Genomic DNA, 20,823 nt, shown 5'->3' on the forward strand with positions numbered 1-20,823 from the left:
GATGTGTGCTTCCAATGGCCCACAGTTCTAATCTGTAGAAGACAGGCTGACCGCAACTATTAGTACAAGACAATTCTATAGCAAAGAAACAGAAATGTGGAGCAAGTTAATAAAACCCAGAGTCTAGTGGTGTGAATAAGCTTTTTTGTGTTCTAAAAAACGGATTCATAGTTTCAATATGACCTACACACTCAATTCCAAGATCCAGTGCAAGAAGTTGTTCCGTACTTGGAGGGCTCAGGTTAGTTTGTAAGAGTGTAATGTTCAGAATCTGTCACTAGAGGGTGCTTGTGTAACAGTTCTGAATATTTCACTTTGTTCCTGAGCAGGGTAAACCTCTTTCTCTAATGATCTGGGAAAGGAATGAATGAATGAATGAATGAATGAATGAATGAATGAATGAATGAATGAATGAATGAATGAATGAATGAATGAATGAATGAATGAATGAATGAATGAATGAATGAATGAATGAATGAATGAATGAATGAGAGAGAGAGAAAGAAAGAAAGAAAGAAAGAAAGAAAGAAAGAAAGAAATCAGTTTCTGTAGCCAAATATTTTTCTATTGCAATTTCAGTCTATTCTTAACTTGTAAAATAGCATATTACGATTTCAAAATAGTTCTGAAATCTAGGAAATTTTTGTTTCGTTTTATTTAGTTTCTTCCTTGACGCTTGTTCTAAATCTGCTCATTCCTCCAGAGGTTATTATTTGACCTACGGCATTAGGTTAGTCACTCAAACGATCCTACAGTGCAGGCGATCTGCCAATCCATCTTCCCCCAAAGTTTCCGGGTATCCTGCCCACTGTGAAAGCTATGCTGGTACTGGGCTGGGGTGCACTCCCTCTCTTTAATTGTTAGTCTATTTAGTTTCACCCCCCTCCCCAGATCACTTGCCCAACATCAGCTCTACGTGAGTTGATGTGTCTGGATCTTCCTAGATGATTTGACACCCAGTTCACTGTGCAGTGAGGTCTCTGTCTCCCTGAATGACTTGACTTCCATTCGATATTTAAACACCAGAAACCCAGGAGCCACTGAAGATCTGCTTGATCCCAAATCAGTTTCCTGTGCTCCAACTCACCCCTGCATGTTACGAAGTATGTCAGCTTTATCTCAAAAATCTGGACAGGAAGATCTTTCACCCATCTGGATGTTGGCCATATGAAAGCTCTGGCAGTTGGGGTGCAAGTTGCCACATGTCATTCCTAACAATCATTTCTGACTTCATTTTTATCCCCTCTCCTTTCTGAAACCCCCGAGCCTGTCCTTTGGACTCCTTAACTACATATACTGCCATGAACGAAACCATCCCCAACCACTACCATAGCTCTCCCTGCTGCCTTGTCGAAGCCTAATGCTGTAGTATCAATCCCTTGTTAACACCACCTTCCTGGTCCATAGTGCCACCTAGCTCTCCCTAAGCACCTTAAGCTCAGCATGTACCTGAAAGTGTCCATAGGTCCCATGAAAATCCCCAAGTCCTCTGCACTTTTCTCGTTTCTAGTCATGAGTATTTTCTCAGATGCTCATTTTTTTAAATGAAAATACTATTTCCTTATGCAAGCAAATGCTGAATTCTAACAAGATCCCTGGCGTCCCTTCAATGCATCATTTCCTGTTCCCTTCTTGGCCGAATCTCCTCTTTCTCATTGCCAGTAACCCTCTCACCATTCCTCCAAGGGCTCTTCCTGATGCTCTGTCCCTCGGCATCCACAGCATTTGCTTTTGTAAAAAAAAAAAAAAAATGGCTTGCCTGTCTCATTCCCCCACTTCACTGAAACCCCTCCCTGGCTCACCTGGTCCTGTTGAGTTAACCACAATGTCACAGGCTTTGTTCCCCAAATCTCGAGTATGGGGGGCCTACCAACCCTATTCTCTACACAGTCACTGTTTTTCCATGTAAAAGCCTTGGCTGTTACCATTCCTCTCATTGGTACTATCTATCATCTCTGCCTTTTTTCTGAATGCGTCCCTGTCCCTAAAAGCCTATCTCAAACACTACCGACTCAGTCAAGCCCTTCTTACTTTCACTAACCTAGAGTTAATCTCTCTTTAGGTATTCAGTGTCCCATTCATACTCCCATTCAATATCCACTGTGTGTATTTCTTTCTGTATTTATGTGTATTTTTTTCTCCCTTATTACCTTCTTATTTGTAAGACTGTGGCTTCTACATAGTTTGATTTGTCAACTGTGTCATCATATTCCATCATAAAATCAGAAAGTATAGTGTCAAAAGCACAGATCTGGGAGAGCAAAGAGGCCAAGGTCTCCCCCCCACCAGCTATATGCTAGAGAGCAGCCACTGGCTTGATAGCGCCTGCAATGTGCTTGCCTCACAGCCGCATAGCCAATAGCAAATGAGCCAGCGCACGCAAAGGCCAATCACATGAAGAATGCTTACTGCTTGCCAGCTCCTCTCCTTGTTCTTAGCACTGTCCACACTGGGCCTGCAAAAAATTTCAGAGAATGCCTGACTAAAGACGAGGGTGGAAACTGCCACATGAACGAAGCACCTTGCAAGGGTAAACATGGACGCCTGTGCTCTGCAGCTCTGAAACCCGACTTCACATGGTGCCTGGTACCGGGCAGGTGCTTGACTATTGTAGGATACCCTCGCAGGCCCACGAACGAAGCTCTGCCTTTGGTGTGATGATAGAGGACAGAGGAGGTGGGCCAGATAAGGAGGGGAGCTCACCGCCATCAGCTCCCATGTTGCTGATTCACAGGATGCCAGCAAATTAACCTAATTTGGTGATGGTGGCCAATGCGGTCCTAGAGCTCGCTGAAGGCAGTCGTTAGCAGATTAAGGGAGCAGATGCCAGCGCACAGAAAGCCCGTTGCCGCAAACATGGTTTTCACTGGTCCCAAGCATAGACTGATGAGACAGGAGGCAGAGCATAATTAGGTCTTTGGGACCAGATGAGTGTCAACTGTTACTACTTAGGAGGCTCTCAGTCTGCACATTCCCATTAAAATTTTTTCCTTGGGTACTTTAAAAAAAAAAGAGTATATTCCAAACAAAAAAGTAATGGGATTCCCAGACAGAAATCTGCTTAAATGGTATTAAAGCCATGGTTCAAATCAACAAAAGCCAGGAAATCCAATGTTGCCCTTTATCCAGACTGTTATACCATTTTTTCCAATGCGCAGTGTGCCTATGGGCAGCCCTCCCTTTGAGTTTCCTGGCTCAGGCAAGTCAAATCCGCAAGTCAGTTTGAATTATAAGAATCTGGCTTTGCCATTTAGTGGAACCATATGCCCTGAGGACACATGCTTACTTGCCAATGCTTTTAGACCGAATCACACAGTAAGGCTGACAGTCATGAGTTGGGTGCGTTCTGTATTCCTTCAGGTTCATGGGCTCCTGCCTTCCTCCCAGAACAAGTAGGTCACTAACACTGATAAACTTAGTGTAACATGTGTGTTGCAGTCGACATTCATCTATCTGTTCTGTTTCTTTCTCTCTTTTCACCAGACACGGCGATGACCTGATTGTCACTCCTTTTGCCCAGGTATGTAGGTATCATGCTCACCTAAACTTCACTGCTGGTGTGATTTTTAAATACAGTCCTTTGACCCTAACCAATTTTGAAACATTCTCCTTGCAGGTTCTTGCCAGCTTGCGAAGCGTAAGAAACAATTTCACCCTGCTGACAAACCTTCACGGAGCACCGAACAAGTAAGCCCCGTTGTTTTGCAGAGTTTCAGTCCCCTCCCACAAAAACACAGAATATTGAAGGACACTGGACACAAACCTACCTAGAAATCAGCCCTAGAACTGCAAACTAAGTCACAACACACAACACATTTGGAAATACGCAGTCTAAGGGCCGTGAAGTTCACTTGTGTTTCAAAAATTATCATAGCCTCAGAGGGTCATAGACTCCATGATCTTGGCAAGGGTTAGGAGAGGGCTGCAAACCCATGCATTCAACCTCTGTTTTAGAGAAGGGAATCCTGAGTGCTCGGGAATCTGGTAACTGGCTTGTGAATAGAGGAACATTGGATAGGTGGCTTGATTTTCTTGGTTTTCAGTTGGTAGTTACTGAAGCATTATTTATATTTTGTCTTTGTGAAGCCATCCATCCATCCATCCATGCATCCATCATTTGTTTGGCTTCATCCAGATTCTGATGAAGCAGACAATGTGAAACAAAAGTGGAGCCCACTTTGAACAGTTACTCTCCTCTCACTCTCCTGTGTATATTTAAGTAAGCCTCCTTGCAAGAAGTTGCACACTCCTGTGGCATCTCTCCTATCCTGATGTCTCCACTGTCCTGCAGGCTCCCACCAAAGTACATTATCTTACACACTATTTGTATGACCATGCCCATCTCTGGCTAGGGCATTGCAGATGGACCACTCTTTGGGATGAAGTGTGGATGCTTATGCATTGTATCTAAGATGCCTTACAACCCAGATTAAGTGAACATTGGCTGTAGTATATTTAGAAAAAAGTAATAGTTGAGCATTCCTAATTGAAAAATCCAAAATTCAGACATTTTGAACTCTGAAATGATGCCAAAAATGAAGAGATCCCATTTGGCCTTCAGTGATAGCTTACACATAGTTGCATTATAAGATTACCATTGGGTTATTTGTGGAACGTGCATGCGAAACAAATGAATTTTCTATTCAGTCTTGATTTCCATCCCTAAGATTTCTGATGATGTATATTAAGATATTCCAGAATCTGAAACATACACAAAAAGCAAATCTGAAACCTTCAACACTGAGGGACACCCAGCCAATACGTGGAACCTAGAGACGTGGGTTTGGAGCTCTGCTTCCTGTTTATTCACTTACTAATCCATCCCACGAATATTTATTTCATACATACTATTCACCCATGCCTGCATGTACGAAATTGCACAAATGCTTACTGGCCATTCAGTTTATATCAAGCACTGATGATCTCATAATGGTCCACACAGACAAGGTTTCTGCCCTTTTGTGGCTTATGTTCTAACAGGAAGTGCCGGTGATTAATCAGTGAGCCGTCAGATCATGTCTCCAGCCACATGGGCTGGAGCAACTGAGACCCAGGAGCTTTCTAACTATGCCTCTCCACACTGATTGCAGACTCTGTCTGCCAGGACTGTCTCCTTACACCTCTCAGTGTCTGATTAGCCATATTCTGACATCTTTTATGTTGAATGTCATCTTTCTCAATATGCTTTTCTGACCCTGCTAAGCCTACCTGAATGGTCTCAATTTGGCCCGAAAGCATGCTAATGACCTGGCACACTGTCTTTATGGATCATTGCCCATCAGTATACGTGTGTGTGTGTGTGTGTGTGTGTGTGTGTGTGTGTGTGTGTGTGTGTGTGTTTCTGGATGAAGAACTATTAAATGAAGAACTAATTATTTAGAAACTTTCTTGGAAATTTAGAAATGTTCTCATCCTTGCATGTTGTTCTCCACATAATTGGTTTCTGGGACTATTCATAAGGGACACAACATTCAGTTCTACTGCTTGGGAATCATATACACAGGCAAGTTGGTTATCTTTTCTGGGTCTTGGTTTCCTAAACCGTGAGATAAGGTTGTATGAGGATTTAGTGAATTAATATTCTGAAAGCACTCGACTGGTATACAGCATAGTAGCCGTGAGCTATTATAACTGATAATTCATCTTACTGAACCTAGAAGGGTTTTCAATTATCTCAGCAACGAGCTCCACAAGCAATAGTTGTGAAGGATATTATTACTTCCACTTTCGATAAGGAGTCAAGGCTGAGATTAAATGACCTGACTATGATCAGCCAACCACCCAGCTTCTAGTGAGCAGCTGTTCTACTTGAGCACAAGATCCCAACTCCAGTGCTGTGCTCCTCCTATGCATGACACTTGTTGACTCCCCCTGGTTTCAGAAAAAGCCCTTGGATGGCTTGAACATTTATGCAGAAGCAACATATGAAACAGAGGACATCAGAGAAGCTAAAAGCAAAGATCTACTAAGCCAGTCTCCTTAGAAATGAAGCCCTAGGTCAGAATGTTACAGGTGGGACGAGGAGGATGTGATGAGTAAATTTCAGAAGCTTCTTTAGTATAACCATCCTTGAGACCAAACTGATATGTTACACAGACCCAACCAGTCATGGTGCACACATGGCATTTTCAATGCTATTTGTTAGCATGGATGTAGGTGTTCCTCCTGGGTCAGTAGGATTAGAGTCAGCCTGACCCTGATAATTAATACAATGTAGCTGCATTCTTAAGAATTGGATCTTCAGATAGCTGTGTATTCTGGATAACACAAAGCTCTGGTGATCAAGTATCTTAAGACACTAAATAAATGTCACATACAGAATGGACCTAGAGCCATTATCACTCATCTGTCAAACCATGACCTGCTGTGTCACATTTGTCCAAGACAAGTCATATTTATAAAAGAGAGTATGTCTCCAGCAGTTAGGCCCTAGCATCTACTGACTTCTACAAATCCATATCTGTTTTATAGAGTTAGTCTTGCCATTTATGTGAAGACTTTTTGATTATCTTATTTTGAAATAATGTTACCCTCTATAGCCCCAGATGACCTGGAAGTCACTAACTTACTGTGTGGCTCAGGCTGGCCTTGGAAGTCACTAACTTACTGTGTGGCTCTGGCTGGCCTTGACTTCATGGCTACCTTCCTTTCTCAGCTTCTGAGGCACTGGTAATGCAGGTGTGAGCTACAATCTCTAGCTTCATCTCAAGTATCTCTCTAATCAGCATCAAAGGACAAAACCTTCAGGAAAGGTACATCCTCCCGAGCTTCTCCAAGAGGAGCTGAGAGTACTTCTATGAGTTTCTGACTAAGACCTGAGTGTTGGGTTTAAGCCACAACTGAACCAGCTGGGGAGCTGAGGATCCACTGATAATACTCTACTACTAGGTAGTCAGTACCCACCAACAAATAAGAAAAGAAAGTGAAATTAAGATTGCCTACTAGTGGTGCACACGGCATACAGAGAGCATTCCCCCTCCCACCCACACGCATTAACTTATGTTAACAATTGGAGCAAGCTCCATGGAATTTAGAAGTTGCTTTCTGGGATATTTAACACGGGTTCCAGGGTACCACTCCCTGTCTTGAATGTAGCATTTAAGCAGTAATTATGTCCTTGGAGTGGTTTTCATGAGACATCTGGCTAGTGTGGTTTATTATGTGAAAAGGAACTCCCACACAGAACTATACTTCTCCTAACTTACTGTTTCTTTTATCTTTTGGCTCTTTGCTCTGTATAAAGCAGCCCATTGTCTGCTCCGGCTTTGCCACCCAAAGGGTAAAAATCTTAAAGTTTCTGCTGAGGAGGTTTTCTTTTACCTTAATGAAGCGAGGGACCAGCCCTGTATTTCTTGGACGCAAATAAAAACCTACACTTCCGTTGTCCCAGGAGTTAATTTTGAAAACTGTAGCTTTCATTTGGGGTTGTTAATCAGAGACATTTCCTTGAAGTACTTGATGGTTTCCAAAAGACCGATGGTGCTGTTCAGAGTGTTCACCACCTGGTCAGTACTTGAGATGGCCTTTTCCATCATCAATAATGACTGATATGCGTGACATACCACTGTCACACATAGGAATCATACCATCTTTGCATTCACAATTCTTTGAAGGTATAGTTTGATCAGAATGAACATTCTTTGAAAATCAATAGCCATCGTCTTTAGTGTATACCTGGAAAGTCTTTCAGGACTTTGTATATTTTGGCATGGGATTTAAATTAGCTGAGTATCATAAAATCTTGAATGCTCAGATATGGAAAATACCTAGCCAAATTCCCTCAGAGAAAGTGAGGAAATATATGTGAGTCTGTCACACAGGACCTCACACACTGTAAATCGTCAGGAAATAGTAGTTACTGACCGATTTGCCCCAAGTGAGAAAGAAACTGAGGTTCGGTGAGCTACCAGGGACTACATACCTGGAAGGTGCCAGAGTCTGGATTGGGGTTAAGATTCCTGGCTTCTGTTGCAGCCCAGTTCTCTTTCCACTGCACAATTCAGGCTGAAAGCATTAACTACTGTGGCCGCAAACCTTCCCGGTTCCTGACAACATCTTCAGCAACCAGGTAAAGAATTTCCTACCATTCTGTTATGAGTTGGAGAGTGCTTGAAACCAGGCAGAAGATATTGGTTTTTTTTTTTCCCTTGGGCCCATGAGTTTTCGGGCTGGCAGTCTCATGTCCTACCTACCAACGATAGTGTGGTTTCCAGAAGCCATCCATTCATTAAGGCGTGCCGAGTCTCCTTTCTGGACTACTTATCAGGAAGAAGTGATCAACCAAATAAGCATGGCCCTTGCCTTTTCTCCCATTCAGGAACAATTATCTGAATGAAGAACTTGAAGGAAAAGCCATGCTTTTGCAAATTAACTTCCAAGGCAAAAGAATTTACAAGAAATTTTAGAATGAATTTGATGATATGAGTAAGCTACTAAGGGGGTAGGTATTTCTAACATTTAAGAAGTCCTAGTCTGTGATCTTCCTTCACAGAAGCCTCCTGGGAAGCTCGGGAAGCTGGGTAGGACAAAAGTTCAAAGGTGCTATGAACCCATTGGTTAGGCAGCAAAATGCACATCACTCGGATTCCATGCCAGACTGCAGGGGCACAACCAGGAATGAGACCTGGTCTTTCCTTATGTTCCTCACAACTCTGTCGAGGAGACAGACAGGAAGATGGGAGTTGAACTACAGTCTATCCTAGAGTAAGAGTAGGAAACGCCATAGCACAGGTGGGGACCACTCATTCCAGCATCAAGTGCAGGACTGTCTAAATACAGTCCCAAGTTAGAAAAAGAGTCAGCCACCAAGACAGACATATACAAAGGCACAACAAGAAGAGAGAGCATGCACAGCCTACAAACCACGACAGAGCACCAAGGCACCTTGAGGGATTAGAGAGAGGAGGGACAATTTTCTATGAGGAATATAGTATCCTTTTGAAGATTTGCAATCTTCAAAGGTAGGTGAGTTCCCCAACAAAAGAATGGCCTGGACATGAGCAAGAAAGAAGCAGACTGAGTTCAAAGGAAAGGAAGAGACCCACCTGGGCCTGAGCAAAGTGTACATGAAAGTTTCATGGGTCTGTTTAATCCAGCATGCCACTCAGTGAGTGTTACTGAATTGTTGGCATATAAAGGCTTTCTTGGGTAGCATTCTAGGACCCAGTAGTGAACAAGTCTTCCCTTGCCTACATAAAGTTTACCTTTAATCTAGGGAGTTATGTATCAAACCCTAATTAGACCGTTCATATTTTAATTACAATTTTGGAGTTCGGCAAGGAAGAAGTATGAAATGCACGGGAGCCCACAGCCAGCCTGTGGTCTGAGATGAACTGCCAGGCAGAGGGGAAGTCTAGTGATAAACTGGAGATGTATGGTCAGGACAGAAAGCCAAAAATGTCGAGCTTGGAATGGAATGCTTCAATTTCCCTGAAGCAACAACAAACACCACAGCAAACAAAACGGACAAACCAAATCCCAGGTCTCAGGATTAGCACAGGAGTGTCCGGAGAATGGCATAATGAAAATAAAGAATCTAACACTTTGGATTCAGAAAGACTTGGCTTTGAATATTTCCCTGCCAGTTGGAAATGACCATGTGTGCTATAGCGTGTTTCTCCCGTCTCCTGATCCCTAAAGTTGAAAGATAACATTCCCTGTCAAGGACACTAAGAAGTGTCAAGCATGGTGTCCAATGGAGAAGAGCAATCTTGGCATGAGGATTCCCCTACCCCGTCACACATGAAAATCAGATGCTACAGAGAACATTGCTAGCATCTCAGTCAGGCCATGGTGGTAGCTATGGACCCTGTCCATGGACTTGCAGCTACGTAAAAAGCTCTACATGGAGCTTCTCTTATCCCCAGGGGAAGGTGATATCTGGGAGAAAAGTCATATCTGTGGTTACCCCACAAGCAGAGGCTTCCTCAGCCATGGCCTATCATGCTTTTCTCCGTCATTTAGAATTTGACCTCTCTCTCAGACCTGCCGGTGCATGGGGAATCAAAGAGGGCTTTAAAATGTAGATCCCTAGGCCCTGCACCAGACATGTGAAGATGGACTCCTCATCGGTGAGAAAGGTATTTATTAAATAACTCTCCAAATGAGCTGGTGTCTGCTTATGTTACCAAAGGTTGCTAGAACCAAAATCTGGGTCCTGGCTGAGTGGGGTGCTATACATTCACAGCATACCAATTAAAGAGACAAATACTTCTTTTCAAAGGCAGAAAAAGGAGATGTATTCAATGTAGCAACACTGGGAGGCAATTCAGTGGCACCTCCTCCCTCACACATACACAAGACCATCTTCAGGCTCCTGACAGTATTGTTAGGTTAAATAGAAGGCTTGAGGGGCCCATCACTAAAGAGCTCTGCTCAAGCTGTAGTCCTGCCCACGACTGATCCATCCACCTCAGCTCCAGGTCTGACAAATCCTTCTTCTCTCTCTTCTGGGGAAAGTCCCAATTCTTAGAGTCCATTGTCTTAGTAGTCTAATTGTCAAAGGGATGGGCACAAGTGTCTGTCTTTAGGATAACTTGACTAATGTCAGGACACGTAGACTCAGAACTACTGGCCTGTATCTCTTTCTTGATCATTACCGACATCCTATGCGGGGTAGTGGGACAGACTATTGTCAGGGCTTCTGAAGGGGCACCTGAGACCATCGTGTTGGCAGCATGTGAGAGCTTTCTAAAAATGCAGGTCCACTGCAGACCACTGCCCGGGACCCCAGAGGCAATGCTGACTGTAGGTCACTGCTTTGAAACCCCAGAGACAAGGCTGCTTTTGGTCTACTAGATCAGAAGACCAGAGGCAGGCTGGAGCAAAATATGCTAAAACGTATACCTGGTGGATTCCTCTGATGTACTCTGAAGTTAGAGGCCACGGTTGTATACTTGCACAGGGAGGGCCTCCAGCAATGCACTGGGAATCTGGGAGAGTCTGACGGAGAAATTCTGCCAAACACTAGAAGACTGATAAGACCAGCAAAGGGCGGGGTGGGGGGAGCAGACAAGAAAAGCTAGTACAAAAAGCCTAAGAGATAGCATATTCTTCTAGCTCTAGCCCTGAGGGGCAGAAACAGATTTCAGAAACTTGGCCAGTCAGCTTAGTGGGAAGGACAAGTTCCAGCTTCAGTCAGAGACCCTGCCTCAAACACTAGATAGATAAGTATTTGGGGGAAACATTTTGACCTCATTCTCTGGCCTCCGTCCATTCCTACATGGACAAGGATATACCGCAAGCACACAAGAATAAGCGTTGTTGCATTCTTACTGGAATATGTGTTAGCTTGCTTGTTTCATTTGCCTCGTATGATGAAAATTAACACCTTTATTCCTCCATGAAAAGCCAGTGCTTCTAGTTAAGAAACAAGGATCACTGTGGGTGAGTTTCTGTGTATGTATAGCATTTGCCACATGATTCGTCCTCCCCAAGATCTCAGTTTCCCAAGGTGCAAATAATATAGGTTCTGAACAGACACATCTCTCAGTGTGCCTCTGGCTGTGACTTTCTGTCCTCAAAGAACTGGGATCCATGTTGACTTCTGGACCAAGACCTAAGCAACCGTCTTTTTCTGAGAGCCTCTTCTAGAAACCTGAAATGGAGGGGCTGGCAAGGGACCTGAGGTAAACAACTTCCTTCCTGGGGAGTTGTTGCATCCTGATGCTGTGCAGAGGGAAATTCCAGGCCATCTGGATGTGAGAGAATTGCAGTCATCTATCCCTGTTTCAGGAGCCTGCCTTCCGGTGATAGCCTTATGTCACTGGACAGCTCATTAAGCCCTGGAAATCTCCCGGGCATCAGGGATCATGGAAGAGTGGGGGGCTTTTCAATGCATACTCAGCCTCTTTTTCTGCTTCTCCACAGGAGGTCGCCAGCGGCTAGTCAGGCTCCAGTCACCAGAGTCAGCCTGCAAGGTAGGCCTCCTCCGGAGATCCATGTCTGCATTACAAAGCAATTATTTGAGACTGTTATTAGAGTAAAGTCTTTATATGCACAGGGTAACCCTCAGAAGCACGTCACTTGGTGACTTTTTTTCAACAGTGTATTGGACCTTCACCCCAAGTGAAGCCCCACTAAAAATACTTTGAAACAAAGTGTCCACTGTATGCCTAGGGCTTCACAATTAAGTGTGGTCTTGCTGCTTCCAGAGGAGGAGACAGAGGTATGTCAGGTGTGCAACTTGACCTTAGCTTGCTGACCCCAGTGACCTCAAGGAGTGCTAACCACAAACATTCCTCAGCAGGATGCCCGCATTAGCCTAAGGTCTCCAAGGCCCATTAATGGATTTCCTCTTAGCATCAGCTATAGCTACAAGTTGCTCTACATTCTAGCCAGGTGTGAAACCAAAGGTTCTTTCCAGGTCACAAAGCATTTCTCTTGGAGGCCATCCAGCTATGTTCCTCTCATCTTTCAGTTATGAGCATCTGCTCTTCCTGTGTATTGAAATCCACTGAGAAGAAGAGCCACCTTGAAGGAACGCCATAGAGATATGTCCAATATGCATTTGTCTCGTGCAACCACCAAGGTGACTTCATTGAACTCCATGAGTTCTGCTCCCTTGAACCTGTCCCACTCTTAAAGCAGGGGAGTTCAGCAAAACACCACTAGAAACTAAGATACACTCGGCATGCTTTCTAACAGTGCTGGTCTCCTCCTCCATACTCAGATATTTCCTCCTCCTCGGATGTTATGTTCCCTCAGTATGACAGCCATAAAGTATCTCAGAAGTGTTATAAATTTCTAACTTGTGAAGGAAGGGAACAAAGGCAGTGCGTTCCATTTGCTTCGTTGGCTTCTGAAGCACTTACAGGATATGCTTTTAAAAACTTTTTAGAAGGGAAAAGACGGAGGAAAAAAAAAGTGAAGGAAAGACATGAAGCAAGGTGACTGTATACCAGAGCCCTGTGATACCGGCTAGAAAGAAGGAAACAGTGCTCTATCCACAGACTTCAAAACCTCGGCATGTTGATGGGCCACTTCCGTTAGGTATAAAAAGAAACAGAGTAGCGTCTTAGTGTGTAGCTGTGCTAGATGCTGAGGAGATCAAAGGAGCTGTTGCGAACCGCCTGTTGTTTCATCTTATTGGCCTGCCTAGGAGGCGGCTTTGTCTGCCAATTCTACCAACATATTTCTGATACCAATTTGAATATTTACAATACATTTCCTGTTTCTTATAATAAATATGGACACATACCAGGAGGATGCATGGCATTTATGGCTCTATAAATTAACTCATTAGCAAAAACACTGTTTGAAAGATGTTTTATGACTATTGGCACAGACTAAGCGGTGGCAACAGGAGCTTTCCTAAGTGCCTTTGAAAACAATGGAGCAAAAAAGTAAGGATGCCTCTTAAGGCAATTTGTTTTTGTCTGTCTCTGTGGCAAACTACAACAATCCTGGGTTTTCTCTGGGAAGAGGCGGTGGTGGTACCAATTATTACGTAATTACTGGTTTCGGAATCTTCTCAACGGTAAACCACAGCCAGAAGAGGAGAGAGGAGACACATATCCCGTGTTTTGTTCTTATTATCAGCTGAAATAAGTCGGGCAGATTTTTCCTGTTATTTTAATATTTATCAGAATATGACAAAGAGGCATGTTTAAATAGAAACTTTAAAGGGGAATGAAAAATGCATGGCTTTGAGCAAACAGCATGGAGCACTGGAGCACTGCTATACAACCTAAGTTTTCATTGAAAACTTGTGAAAGAAAATCAGCTGTGTATTTAGAAGCACTGAATTTGAACTCGTACATTTTGATAAAAATAGAGGGTTTAAGAAGTACAAGACGCTGGCTGGAGAGATGGCTTAGAGTTTAGGAGCATACTGTCTGTTCTTCTAGAGGTTCTGAGTTCAATTCTCAGCAACCACGTGCTGGCTTACAACCATCTGTCATGGGATCTGATGCCCTCTTCTGGCCTGCGGGCATACATGCAGGCAGAATGCTGTGTACATAATAAATAAATGAACCTGAAAAGGGAAAAAAATGTACGAGGTGATAGTTTGAACATATTCAGCAATGGAAGCAAACAGGAGAAGTCATGTGGCAAAAGATGACTGCCTGCAGCACCATCCCCTCCTGTTTCCCCAACCCCTTGTTCTCCTCTCTCCTTCCTCCTCTTCTCCCCTCCTCTTCTCCCTCCTACTTTTTCCTCTCTGCATGTTCTTTCTCTTCTTCTTGTGCTCCTTCTTCTGCTTCTTCTTCATCCATATAAATGAAATGTGATTCTTCAATTCCAGTGAATTCTTCCAATCCAGGCGAGGTTCCTACACTTACAGTGGGAGACACTGGGTGACGAAATCTCTCAGCCTGAGCTAGCTTTTCTCTTTGTTGGACCACATTTTCAGTTCCTAGGGCTCAACAGGAAAGGCTTGCCTTTGAAATGAAAACTTTTTGTTTTTATTTGGCACAGTTGTTTCTATTTGGGCAAGAATTTAATTCTGGGGTGCACTATGGTTCCCCAGTGGTGTGTCTGTCCCATTGGAACCTGGGCTCCTAAGGGCAGAAACTACATCTTTCTCATCTCTTTGTCTTTATAGTGTGGTAAATTGTGTCTACATAGTAGGAACAGAGTAAATGCCAAACTGGTCAGAACTACATAAAAAGGTTGGACTTTATTTGAAGGAAAGTGCTCATAAAGGCAAAATGTAATAATAAACCAACAGCACCATGTCTCGGGAAAGTATTTGCTTCTGTTCTTGTTTCACGGTCTTTATCACAGTCTTTATCACAGTCTTTATCACTTACTGTATTGAAATTAGAAGGGGTCAGGGGTTTATGTTTGCCATGTGTTAATGCAGTTTTGAAAAAGAAAGAATAAAGCCTAAGAAGGTGACATTTTGCTGACAAAACAAAAATGGAGGACTAAACCCAGAGAGAGTGGGTCCAAAGCCTGCGCATGCCACAGTGAATCCTCTTGAGTGTGTTGAAGGTCCTGAGGTTAATGAGCAGCTTGACTTAGACAGCAGCATCACTTTCTTTTGAATCCATAAATGCTTGGGGTTTTTTCTGTATAGGGCTGTAAGAGAAAGGAAAAAGAAGAGAATAAAAGAAAATAAAGTCTAAAACAAGGCAGGAACTTGAATTCTTTCACCTGTACATCTTCAATATGGAAGACTGAAAAACTCAAGATTTCCCCAAGGAAAAACAAATCAAATCATTGAAAAAAAAAAACCCAAAAAAATCAATTTATGTACATATGTGTGGTCCGGTGACAACTGCCCTGCTTTCCCCATACCCTCTATCCTGTGCTCGTGCATACATTTTGTCCATGCTTTTGACTATGTCATAAGAGAACTTACTGAGAAAATCAGTTGCTAAGTGACCACTGCCTTTGCAGAAGGAATTTTCTTCCTGCACAAAAAGATTAGAAAAGTGTTGTTTTTTTTAAACTCTCACCTCTGAGTCACATAAATGACTTGATTTACAACAATATCATGTATAGAATTTTGTAGCAGCCAGCATAACATGTGAAGTAGGGTATTCTATCATAATATTTTATCTAAATCCATTGGTGCAAATCATAAATATCACCATTTGTAATAGAGCTGTTTTTTTTCAGTAACCCAGAAGTTGATGGATCATCCAAAATGGCAGCCAACCATGTCAATGAGATGACTGAAGAGCTGCCTGGAAGTCTCCAGGCCAGACTGCTGCAGACACAGCGCCTATCTCAGCCTGGGTGTCTGTAGCATTAACTGTGGTGATTTTCAACATGAGTCAATTGAAATATATTTCAAGGAAAGAATGTATTTGGAGAAATAGGATGAGGAAGCAGAAGTCTTCCAGTAAAGCGTAAAATGTGCTGACATCTGAGCAGCAGCCTTATTTAAGGTTTCCCCAAGCTCTGGGGAGGCCATGTCTTCTAACACAGTTTCAGAGCCACTTGGGAAGGGATGACACTACAGCTTATAAAGTGAAGAGGAAGCCTCCTTTCAGAGAGCCTATTTCTCCACACGACTCCTCATACATCTTCACTTCATTCTGACTATTTCTGCGATCTAAGTAGATGTGCCAGATGCCCATTTTACTCAAGAAATAGAGCCGAGGCTTGATACATGGTCTCTGACCCTGAACAACTCAGAAAGTCAAGTCTTTGCTAGAACTCCCAGGGCTGGGATGAGAAAGACTGCTGCTGTATATGGGCAGAGGTCTCTCTGAGGACCACAGCTACAGCTTGAAAACTGATCCCTGTCAGATAACTAGAAAGGGAGGCCAGTACAAACTGAACCTTTGCTTGGTTTCTGCATTAAGCAAGAACTGTCAGGCAGGATTACAACACATGGGCAAACAGAAATAAGATCAACCATCTTATCAAGGCCCTGACCACTCAGGACAAAGGAGGTCCTGAAGGAAATTACACAGAGAAAAGGGGAAAATTAAAGAGCAGACATTTTCTTCAGTGTTCGGTATGATGTGTGTAACCTGAAATGCTGGGGCAAGGTACTCAGTTACACACTGTATGTAAAGAGCCTGTATATACAAATTGAAGTCATAGAATAGAACTAGAATAGTCATAGAATAGAATAGAAAAGCTGGGAAATTTTCAAGATAGTTACACAAATGGTCTGAAAGAACCTGTTTTGTCTAAAATAGCCATCCTGTAAACACTTACCCCAGAACATGGACACCAAGCTGCCTGCACTGGCTTGCAATTATTTCATATATGCCTAAATTTAAGGATGGGTAACTGCAAAATCATTAGTAAGGCAGCTGAAGTGAGAATGCTTAAAACTGTTCCCTTGAGCAAAGACAGCTAAAAATAAGGTCCTGCTTATTAGTGGTCGCTTTTCCTTGTTGAGAATTAATTTCTTCATTTAGTAGGAAAAGTTTTTCCTCATAGTAATCACGACCTGGGGGACTAGCAGCTTCTAGTCTCTCAGAATTTGCAGAAAGAGCCAAGTCCATTCCTTGCAGACTCCACATCGTGTTTTCCCACTGCTGAGAGACACCATCCACCCCCTCCCCCTGAAAGCTGGAATCATGCATGTTAGTAAGTATTTCAGTTATGCCATTGACGTCAATGGAGTCATTAAATAGATTGCTGGCCCTCCCAAAGGCAAATCACTGCCAGGGACCTAGATACAGACACTTTTTTTTTTTTTTTACAAAGACAACCATCAGGTTTTGCTATGAGAGAAAACGAAAAGTTTACACTGTAGCTGACTTGTCTCCAAACAGTTTCTTTTTGTCCTTTGCATTTTAGTTCCGGTCTTTCTTTCTTTTTGGTTACAGTAGACTCTAAAAAGACACCCAGATATTGTTGCCTAAATGATTTGTGCACAAATGTATCTCCTGTAATTGAGACCATAGAGGAAGATACTGAACTTTGAAAAAAGGAGTCTCTACTACATTTGCTCTGTTCAGCCCATCTCGATGTTAATTCAGTGGCATACATCGTTCTAGCCAAATCACTGTTGTCTGCTGCTGAAGTTGTTTGACGTTTGGATCCTTAAACAAACAGCTTCCTTCAAAGAGGCACACAGTTCGCCTTTTCTGCTGCCCCTGCACGGCTCAAAGCTGTAGCCCTCATCTCTGAATCAATCTTTCTGCAGCTGGTTCGGCGGTGGCACTGAGCCTCTGTAGCAAAGGGTGGAGGAGGAAGCCAGGAAGACAAACTAGTTCTCATGGCTGCCTCATCTGCAGCAATGCACCCCCACAGGAGGCTATCCACGTGCCTGCCTGTGTCCTCCCAAACCCCAGCTGCTGCCTGCCTCAAGCCTGATCACGCAGCAGCTTCCAGGCCTGTCAGAGAAAAGCCCTTCAGGACACAGCTGCCTCTTCCTGGGAATGCCTGCTGGCTCTGTTTACCTGAGCTGCAGTTGGAATGTCTGCCAAGGACTCACTCCACATCTGGACTTTTCTACCACCGAGGCTCAGCTTGGAGCCAAAAAGCTACCTTCACCATCTACCATGCAGGCTGTAGAAAGTACAACTTCAATCCTTGCCCCTATGCTCCGTGAACTGTTCCGTTCCTTCATTTATAAGTAGGGGTGTATAGAAATGCTAAACACTTGAAACTTTTGGTATTCCTTCTTGAGTCAGACAGAGACCAGGTTCCAAGTCCTTCCTGCTCTATCCGCTGGCTTGGGAGAACCAGGACTGTACCACCGTCCATTTCTCTCTCATTGCCAGGACAGCCAGGTCCTTTAACCATTTTTTTTTCCTAGTCTTTTCTTCACTCCTGCAGTAAAGGACTTTATTTTCCTGTACTTAAAACATTATAATCACCTTCCAAAGTGGTTTGATGTCCACAGTGTTTGCATATTCTGACCCTGCCTTCTTTCTGGTCTGGCAGGCTTTTTCTAAACTCCATTATTGATTGTTTTGTTATTGTTTTGTTTGGGTTTTGGGTGGTGTGTGTGTTTGTGTGTGTGTGTGTGTGTGTGTGTGTGTGTGTGTGTCTGTCTGTCTGTCTGTCTGTCTGTCTGTCTGTCCTTGCCTCCCTTATGGCCCCACCCCTACATTGCTCAATTCATGGTTCTGTGAGCAAAATATGCCAGCCTCCTACCTCCTGCCTTTCCATACTGACTCTTTTTCCAGGTCTGTATTTGTTTTCTGCTTCCTGAATTCTGGAGCAACGATTAAAATAAACATGTATTTTCTATCTAAGGCCTAGTATATAGTCTATGTTTAGGAAATACCTCATGATTTATCCATCTCCATCTGGAATGTACATTTAAGACTACTTATCTGGCATCTTCACTATGTGTCCCTATAAAGTTCTATTCAATTATCTCAGAAACTTTTAACCAGCGTCTCAAAATCTCAAGATAACACTTGAAATACCTTGTTTTCTTCCCTAACGGAACGATGAGCATCTCAAATTCATATATAAATCCTCTTGTTTTATCCTCCCAACTAAGAATGTAGAAACCTAACTGATGTCCAATAAACACTAATGCAATGAGAAAATAGCAGTGAACGATTGCCTAAGCTTGAGTCCGAAACATCGGAGGAGCTCAGCTGCTTCCTTTGCTTTGTCTAGGCTTGCCTAAACCTCTGCTGACTCTCGGAACATGCGCACAGTGTTGAAATCCCTGGCTAACCTTGAAGGCACGTGATGCTCAAGGCACGTGAAGTGAAATCTGTGCTATCACTTGAGCACGAAGTAACTAAGTTACAAGAAATAGAAAGAAGCAAAATATCTGCATGTAGCTTATCATAATAAACAGCGCCATTCTCTCAGTGCCCACCACAGTGCCACAAAATGGGTCCTTAATAGCATATGGAGTTGAACTGAGCTAGGAATCCGGATCAGTCTCACCAACAAATTATTCTCTAAAACTTTGCTTTCTTATCTGGAGAAGGGGCACTTTAATCTTCTATCTCATAAGATTACTGCTAGAGTAAATAAGAAAGGCTATGTTGGAGTGGTTATGAGTGAGCTAGAATACTCGTTCCAAGTTCTAGCTCTATCTTGTGACCTTGGGACAAATTACTTAATCTCTCGTGTCTCAGTTGCTTCACTTAGGAATTAGAATGCAAAGTGCACATGCCCTATAAGCTACTTATATGGATTAAATGACGTGACACAGGCAAAACAATGAGAAAATTGCAATTGGCCTTCTACAGCATGTGTCACATGACCTCAGCATGCCTCACGTGGCCTAGTTCATAGCAGATGGTCAGTATGAGAGAGCTAAGAATCCAGAACTTCTGCTATCAGTAGGGAACCAGAACAGAAAGCACATTGGAAGGTTCTGGTTGACTTCCCTTCCATGGTAATATGGTATGCCCTTCCTCCTCCCCCACATCTGTAGTTTCGGGTTTTTTTTAAAGGTTTCAGTTATCCTTAGTCAACCTGGTCCAAAAGTAATAAAGTGAAAATTCCACAGAGGGGAAAATTTATAAGCTTATAGTCATATGGCCTTTTGAGTATGGTGATGACGATGTTGCATCCCGACCCCTCCTGCCTGGGGTGAGTCTGCTCATTCTGCAGATCCATGATTTATGATCTACCTGCCCATTATTTCCTCAGACGCCCTCTGGGCTGTGAGATTGGATACTGGGCTATCACAGTGCCTGTCTTCAAGTAACCCCCACCTCACTTACTACAGAAACGATTCTATTCTATCATTCACTGCTGCCGATCTCCGGCTGTGCCTAACTCTTAAATAAAATTTCATCACAGGTACATGACCATAGGAACAAACAACACATGCTGGGTTCATTTGGCGCTTCCTGCAGTTCTTGCCGTATCCTGGGGTCTTGAAAATATGACTTCTGAAGATAATGGGGGATGTTGTGAGACCTGAAGGAAAGCTTTCTTAGTTTAAAACACTTCCTTCTCCCATTTAAAAAAAATCAAAATCTGGTTATGTAGAAATCGACTCAGAGTTGAAGACAGGATTCCCTGTGACATATATTAAAGATAGTAAGAGGGAGAATGAGCTAATAACAAACATGTCAGGATACTGAGCCTGGCTATTACCCCTGAAGACTGCCAAGAACAGCAAATGGCTGTGAGAATCCAGAACTCAGTTCTCTGAGCTTTCTCTTGCATAAACCTATGGGGATGTCACTTTGTGAGATAACCTGAGTACAGTCACACAGCTCACCGTCACTGTTTAAATCCAGCCACCAGGGTTGACAGGCACCTTCCTAGGCACAGGTTTTCCCAGCACAGGCAGCTCAGCAGGGAGTAGAAATTGAAGCCAGCTCAGAGCTGCCTTTTGGAGACAGGTAAAATCCTAGTATCAGACCACCACATGGGAAGGTGGTGGAGGTCAAGGAGACTCTGGCACCTTCTGGAAAAACAGAAATTACTGCTGGGACAGGGAAAGATCCCTCATGCACACCCTGCCTCCCTGTTCCT

The 20,823-nt window shown here is 43.3% G+C and overlaps 1 protein-coding gene and 1 long non-coding RNA gene across 6 annotated transcripts in view; one reads left to right on the plus strand and one right to left on the minus strand.

Moving 5' to 3' along the window:
- Nucleotides 1–20,823, plus strand: part of Pde4b (phosphodiesterase 4B) — a 569,312-nt gene that overhangs the window by 456,798 nt on the left and 91,691 nt on the right. For all 4 annotated transcript variants that reach the window (NM_001398935.1, XM_039109275.2, NM_017031.3 and 1 more), the window contains 3 exons: nt 3,484–3,520; nt 3,617–3,687; nt 11,869–11,918. In NM_001398935.1, the coding sequence (NP_001385864.1) occupies nt 3,484–3,520; nt 3,617–3,687; nt 11,869–11,918 (158 nt within the window). The remainder of the gene's footprint in view (nt 1–3,483; nt 3,521–3,616; nt 3,688–11,868; nt 11,919–20,823) is intronic.
- The window catches only part of LOC103692427 (uncharacterized), a 58,558-nt gene continuing 52,336 nt past the window's right edge, over nt 14,602–20,823 (minus strand). For both annotated transcript variants that reach the window (XR_010066557.1, XR_005505190.2), the window contains exon 4: nt 14,602–15,024. This is a non-coding gene — a long non-coding RNA (uncharacterized LOC103692427). The remainder of the gene's footprint in view (nt 15,025–20,823) is intronic.

This window comes from Rattus norvegicus, chromosome 5 (assembly GCF_036323735.1).
Source record: "Rattus norvegicus strain BN/NHsdMcwi chromosome 5, GRCr8, whole genome shotgun sequence".
In the NCBI taxonomy this organism is placed as follows: domain Eukaryota; kingdom Metazoa; phylum Chordata; class Mammalia; order Rodentia; family Muridae; genus Rattus; species Rattus norvegicus.